General features: G+C 35.9%; 1 protein-coding gene across 1 annotated transcript in view; it reads left to right on the top strand.

The window, feature by feature from the left end:
• LOC119583564 (micronuclear linker histone polyprotein-like) overlaps nt 1-7,382 on the top strand; it is a 24,768-nt gene extending 17,386 nt beyond the window's left edge. The window contains exon 5 of the mRNA XM_037932110.1: nt 6,348-7,382. Within this exon, the coding sequence (XP_037788038.1) occupies nt 6,348-7,336 (989 nt within the window). The 3' untranslated portion in view covers nt 7,337-7,382. The remainder of the gene's footprint in view (nt 1-6,347) is intronic.
• The last annotated feature ends 118 nt before the right edge of the window (nt 7,383-7,500 follow it).

Raw genomic sequence — 7,500 nt, 5'->3', positions numbered from 1 at the left:
TGACGGTACTAGAAATCTCTGGGTGTCACCCATTCTGGTGACATCAGCCACTTGGCTGGGAAGTCTGCTATGTATAGTGGAACTTCCCTGCTTGACTCACTCTAGCGCAACGTGACGCCTACAGTTGTACCCATCATTAATGGTTTTTCATGACTGCCATAGGCGTGCCTGGCTGTAAGAAGTTAAAAGTATTTTATAAATGGAGGTTGATGTCTGGTATATAATTTTAATTCCTTAGCCCCTAAAAAAGTGTTCCATGTCCCCCAGGTTGGGAACCCTTGGTTTATTTAATCCATTGTTGCTGAGGAAGTGTAGTGCTCACTAGTTTTGTTTTGTGAAATGTGTTTACACAGAGATGACCCCACAGGTCTTCACCCACCAGGGAGTTGATTAGAAGACCTTGTGACTTCATCTGATTTCCCCTTCCCTTGAGTTTTTATATTTACTTGTGCTACAAATATAATTTTATGATCATTATAGACAACAGAATTATGATAATGTTGTTAACATTACTAATAGCAGTAGAAGCTGAAAATTAATATTTCTGAAAGTAAAGGAAAAGGGTTAAACAGTTGAGATAGGTAGTATTAGTAATTTACCTCTTGGGGATTCAGCACATGGAGATATCTATGTGTAAAGACAATTAACAAACTAAACTCAGTGGGCATTGCAATAATACATACCATCCCTGGCAGCACTGGGTTCACCTTAGCATTGCACTCTCATATGAAGTGACAAGACTCCATGCCTCACTTTTGCAGTGTTATTTCCTCTTTCTGCATAAGCATTTTTAGCTTTATTGCCAATTTCCAATGTCTATCTTTTTCATTTGATCTGCTTTATCCACATGGTCATATAGTTTTCCTTGTACAGACTTCATATGGTTTCTCTTGGTAGTCCAGAACTCACTGCAATAATTATAACAATAAGTAACTTTTATTTTTATTTTTTTTCTTTCTTTCTTTCTTTCTTTCTTTTTATTTTTCTTTTCTTTTCTTTTCTTTTCTTTTTCTTTTTTTCACAATATTCAATTGCCTGTAATGCAATCTGTGCCACCAGTCACAGTAGCTGCGAATAGGATCCTGAGCATGGAAATAATCCTCCCTGGAGCCAGCACTCTTCTAGTCATGGCTCATGGAGAGTGCAATCCCCACTTATCAGTGGAAATAATGCAAAAGCCCCTTAATCACCCTCTATAAAAGCTTTGTGGCAAGTCATTCCTGTCACCCTGGCCTTCAGCCAAAATTCTCACTAAGGCAAGTTCGTATCAACCAGGCCCACAGCCATGGCATGTTCATGTCATCCCTCAAGCCAAATTTTATCATGACATGGTCATATCGTCCGGATCATAGGGGTTAAGGCATGATACAGATTGAATGTCAATAGTCCAGTAAGCATGAAGTCAAACTAGTGCTGCTGTAGCCAATTTTTCAAGCTAGTGATGCTTAGGGTAAGAAAGGCAAAATAACATGAATATTGTTCTGTATTAAACATTTAGAGGTAGAATATCAGTAATACAGAGTAATGTTGTAGATGTAAATAATAATAAGCTGTGATGGGGTCAAATATGATCAAACATTGTTAATAGAGACTAGTGATTACCAGTTTGAAATAACCTTTATAAACCATCGAAGCTGCTGGACCTGTAAATGCTGGACTAGTTGTGTTCAACCTGTAATATGATGTATGTCTTGGTATTTTTTATTTAATGCATTGTGCACAGATAAATCATTTATATTAACCCCTCAATGACGGTATCAGAAATATCTCAGCATCACTGATTCGGGTGACTTCTGGCAACCATCCTGCCGTTTGGCCCAGGAGTCTGCTACGTGTAGCGGAACTTTCCACTTGATGTGCTTTAGCACTGTCATGATGCCTATACCCGGCATGATGAGTCGGTGTGTTATGATAGCTATAGGCATGGCCTGGCAGATACAGTTCAGATGTTTAACCCCTAAGATCCAGGTACTTCGCTATCCCTACATGTCCCAAAATCTGGGCATTAGGTTTACTGGAATGGCCACTCTGACATTTATATAGATTGTAAGCTGGGCACACATAAACAGTCATGGCAGTGTCAAGACTCCTTGTCTCTCCTTTGCAAGGTTATCATCCCTTTTTCTGAATTTGTGTTTTTAGTTTTTTTTTGCCATTTTTCAATAACTGTTTTTGACAGTTGATATGCTACACCCAGATGGTAATAGAATGTTTTCCCTGCACAGACTCCATATTATCTCTCTAGGTAGTTCATAATTAAGTGTAGTAACAACAACTAAGTACTTTTTTTTTTCTATTGTATTTCTTGTGCTGCTGTTCCTGAGCTGGCACTCTTCAGTCATGGCTCATAGATAATATATTCTACACATGTTAACGATAATGCAAGAGCCCCTTCCTAAATGACATCTGAGTCTAATCACCCTCCAAGAGCTTTTTGCACTCACAGCGAGTCATTCATGTCAAAGCAGCCCTAAGCTAATTTTTCCATGACAGCGTGTTCACTTCGTCTATCAAGTCAAACTTTTTCATGACGTAGTCACATCAGCCAGATGGTAGGGGCTAATCTATATTAGTACTTAAAACTATCCTGGAAATAATTTTTTTTTTTATGGAAACTGAGAGAGAGATTTTGTGTGCAGACAAAAGTGGTTGCTAGTTGTATTCATCCCATTCATGCACGCATGCGTGCGTGCGTGCGTGCGTGCGTGCGTGCGTGCGTGCGTGCGTGCGTGCGTGTGTGTGTGTGTGTGTGTGTGTGTGTGTGTGTGTGTGTTTTCGCGCGTGGGTGCACATGTTTATATGAACTTAACGCAATGGATTATTTTTGAGGTGCACAAGAACTACAAATGCTGGACCGTACTGCAGCTTATGTTAACAAAGAATTGAGAACAGGCTGTTGGAAATTTGGACACCTGCCAAAGTTCAGTATCTTATTTTTTCATTAAATCAGATGGTATAAAGAAAAATATTGTTGTGATAACACTATAGCCAAGTAACAGAGTTATTGTTTTCAGTAGGAATATTATTTTGTAGAAGTACTTTTTTCTTCTTTTATAAATCATTAAGGATTTTTTTTTTTTTTTTTTTTTTTTTTTTTTTTTTTTTTTTTTTTTTTTAATCACATTATGAAGAAATGGTGAACAGTGGAGGGCAATATCAATACAAAATTATTAGTCATGTAGTCCTAGTAATAATACAACATATTGGTTCAGTTTTGAGAATAATTGAATCATCCATAAATTAAGTGGATGGCTGTAGAGGGGAGGGGGGTCACTTTAATAGGACTTAACCCGTTTTTATATAAAGGATAAAGTATTAGTTACTCCAGATCAAATTGTTTTCTCTTATGATTTTTATAAAAACTGTTCAGTATATAGTTAATGTTCAGTCATTTAAGCACATTATCTTTTTAAATGAGTGAATAAATGCCTAGTGGGATTGGTTATTAATGTATTCATGGCACCTACAGCCTATGGTAGCATCCACAGTTTGCTTTTTTTACCAGAAACGCATGGAAAAAGTTGTAATGATTGTTTTAATTCTTTACAAAGACCATACATAAGACCAACTTTGCAAATTCTATATAGTTTTTATTTTAAAGCTGGTATCATTATATATTATCATTTTCAGCATAAAAAAAATCTACATCTTGGTTAGTTTCCCAAAATTGAAATCTGTTCTTTTTACAATGAATACAATCAATTTCAAATCAAAACTAATTTGAAGAGGTTGTATGGTACAGACTGTTTGAGTGAAGCCAAACTGAAATATTATTTTTTATATAGCTTTTTTATCACAAGTCCCTCACATACTTAGCATACATACAGACCCCAATATAAGCTATAGCACATTACAAGGGAGTCTCAATGGAAAGCATATTTCATGTGCAACTGTACACAAATATTTGGGGGGGGAAAATCCCTATATATTTCATAACTCATTGTGATTTTATTTTTTTCTGATATTGGTATACTTTTCATTGGATATTCAGGGACTCATATTTATGTGCAATGACATTATCAAATACTGTGTGCATGTTTGCATCAAGCAAAAGTCCATACAGCTGTACTTGGCAATAATTACCCAAGTACATAGTTTACCAGTTGGGGCTTATCCTCTTGCTTCTCCCAAGAAATAACTTGAGTTGGGCTCAAACAGTTGTTTGGTAGTTTCCACATTCATGTACATATACCATAGGCTAGCTAACTCAAAATTACCCCCCTCCCAACCCCCCTCAGGGAAAGGTCCCTTAACCCATTCCTGACGGGTGGCATGTACGCACATGCCATGGCATGGTGGGACTATCTGCCGGGGGCATGTATGTACATGCCATGGTGTATGTATGGAGATGCCATGAGTTATTTTTTTGTTACAATCACGGCAAAATATTATTTTTCTGCCAGTGAAAGGTGTGATTAAGTATTTTTAACACTTTCTCATTTTTACTATGCAAAAAAAAAAAAAAAAAAAAAAAAATATATATATATATAATAATATATATATAATTATATATATATATTATATATATATATTATATATATATATATATATATATGCAACAAACCGACAATTTCAACTCCATGATGCCGCACACTGCTTATTTTATTCAGACTATAGACTGAATAATGATCAACTCTGGAGACTATATAACAACAAAAATACCCTTCAGTCACGATTTATCAGGAAGTTTGGCAAGTAGAGACTTTAGAAAATAATGAAAACTAAAATTACACATATCTTCGTAGTATTACAAACGAAACGTCATGGATGCTGGTTTTTGCATGAGTGGTCGCGCATGCTAGGGTGACGATATAAGCCCCCGGCAGCAGGGCCCGGGCCACTATGAATACTACCCGTCGGGAAAGGGTTAAGCTTAACAACATGGTTTGACTTAAGTCAAGCATTTATTACATCACACAATCAAGATTTAAACTTAAAAGATAGAACTGTCAAGGGTGACTCAAGGCTAGGCATGAGAAAAACATGGCTTCATGTATGTTTATGTATAGCCTTTATGTACATACATACACACACTAGGCCTATAAGTGAGACTTAAAGAACTGTTTTGAAGCATGTGAAAAATTAAAGTGAACATGCTAACCTTCTGTAAAATCTAAATGGAGTGTATGCAGTTGTTTGATATGTACTTTCTTGTATTTGATACTTTGTTGCATTTTCTTTTACTTGCAAACACTTTTATTTGTTTTTGTATAGACAAAGCAAGATTTTCAAGGTGTTCATTCTTTAGGTTAAAGCACACCTTACTTGCAACCAGAGGATTAGGAATAGGCAATTATTAATAAGTAAATTGCACTTCATCAGATTCTATACATTTCATTTGGATGTTGGTTGATTGTTACACCAGTCTTTGAAATAATATACACAACAATCATCAAGCCACTCCTATTAATTGTTTAGCTGTATGGCAGGGAACAGTTTCCAAGAGTCACAGGTATGAGATCACTGTTTTTACAGGTGATATCGAAACTGACTTTGTATGAAATTTAGGTTTCATTTCAAAAGTGCATAAAATCATTGCTTTTACTGTAACATCATTGAGTGTATGTAAATATATGTGTATACCTTGAGAGAGAGAGATGATGTATTTTAGTAAATTTATTAAATAGTTGGAAACCCAATAAAAAGAAAAAAGTTATTTGGATTTAAAGATTTCACCATTTCATGTAAAGAAATGAGTTTTATTTCCTTACATTAGGTTTTATTTTAGGCCAAAATATGTTAAATTTATCCAAAATAGTGCAAAGAGTGGTGGTGACAGTCTCAGAGTATGTTTCAGAGGCAATAAATGTTCAGTTTGTTTTATTTATTATTCTAGTTGATTATCCTTCTCATAAGTTTTGAAGAAAGATAGGAACTTTCCCCTAAACAAATGTAAAGGTGAATAGATGTCGGAGAAATTTAAAGCAAAGGTCACAGGAGGTAATAAAGGAACCTTTCCTTTTCAGATCTTCAAATGTTTTTTCATGTCCAGGTTTTTTGTTGTTGTTGTTTTGTTTTGTTTTGTTTTTTCTTTCATTTCTGTCATTGAGATGAATGCTAGCCCTCTTATAATTTTTTTTTGATATAGCAGCCTTGGTGGGTGAGTTAAACTTTCTTTAGAGGTATTTAGCTGCTAGATTGTGCGATTGATAAATAGGTTTGTTTTTAGCACATCTGCTCTTGCTCACAAAATTTTTTGTATGCCGTTTGAGTACTTAGGTAAACTACATAAAAATAGAATATTCCTATGTATTTATAGTAATTCTTGCTTTTGTACATAGTTATAGGTCTAAATTGTAAAACTGGCTTTTTTATGTTATTGTTTAAAAATTAATTTAAAATCTCAGTGACACCCAAGAGGAGGTCATCTCGTATCAGTGGAAAGACTGGACTACTCAATGAGGAATCTGATAGAAGAGTGAAGGTTCCAGAGCGAGCTGCCCTTAGGAAATCACCTCGTATAAGTGCCCTGCAACAGGCCAGGTCAGCAGCAACAGCTAAAGGACAGACTGACTCTCAAGATATTGCTGTAACATTTGCTAAAGCTTCTACTAATGCTACTGCTTCTTCGTCTAGAACTGTGAGAAGCAAAAATGAAGTAGGTCAGACGGGAAACAGTGTTAGTGGTAAGGGAAAGTTGTTCACAACAAAGGCAGTGACAAAGAAGACTTGTTCTGACAGGTCACAAAAGGCATTACATAAATCTGGTGATAAAGTTAAGCCATCGGAAGGAAAATTCCAACCCACTGTTACTACAAAGAAGAAACCCCTGGCAAAGGATCGAGCAGGTGAATTAGGAGAAAGTTCTATACATAAGAAAAAAGGAACTCTGAGCACTGTTAATACAGTTAAAAACTCTGAAAAGGAAAGCACCGCTAAGAGAGGCAGAAACAAGAAAAAGATTGATCAAGCTTACTCCTACAATGCTCTTGGTATACCAGACAAAGGAAAGGCACCATCAGTTATAAAGAAATTGGAAAATAAAGCAGTAAATAAGTTTTGTCCTCAAGGGACAAAAGGACCTGTTTGTGAGAACCAGAAAGGAAAGAAAATAAAAAACCCTGCTAGTGTTTTGTCATCATCTAACAAGCCTAGTGTAAAAGAAATAAAAAAAGCAGGAGGATCAAAGAGCATTAAATCAGAAGTTGAAAATTCACATGAAAGTGGAGATCAGAGCTTACCATCAACGTCTGGAAAGGTACATGCAACAGAGAAGAAAACAAAGATTAGCCAAAAGAAGGCCACGCCAGTAACCAGACCAGCCAAAACCCTAAACAGTAAGAAAGGGGGATCTGCCAGTATGAGTAAGTCAGACCCTTTACCTAGACAATACTGAAGACCAAGACTCAGTAGGGGGGTGAAGTAAAAGTCTAATGATTCCTTCTGTTATTTTAATTATTGTAGATAGGTAATCTTAATATAAGGAATAAGGGATATGATTGAAAGTGTTAAGCACTCAGTAGAAACGGGAAAATATTGCTGAGCTAAAAGTGAAAAAAT

Source organism: Penaeus monodon, chromosome 17 (genome assembly GCF_015228065.2).
Source record: "Penaeus monodon isolate SGIC_2016 chromosome 17, NSTDA_Pmon_1, whole genome shotgun sequence".
NCBI lineage: Eukaryota > Metazoa > Arthropoda > Malacostraca > Decapoda > Penaeidae > Penaeus > Penaeus monodon.
The sequence above is the reverse complement of the archived record's forward strand: the minus strand, read 5'-3'. Positions and strand labels throughout refer to the sequence as shown.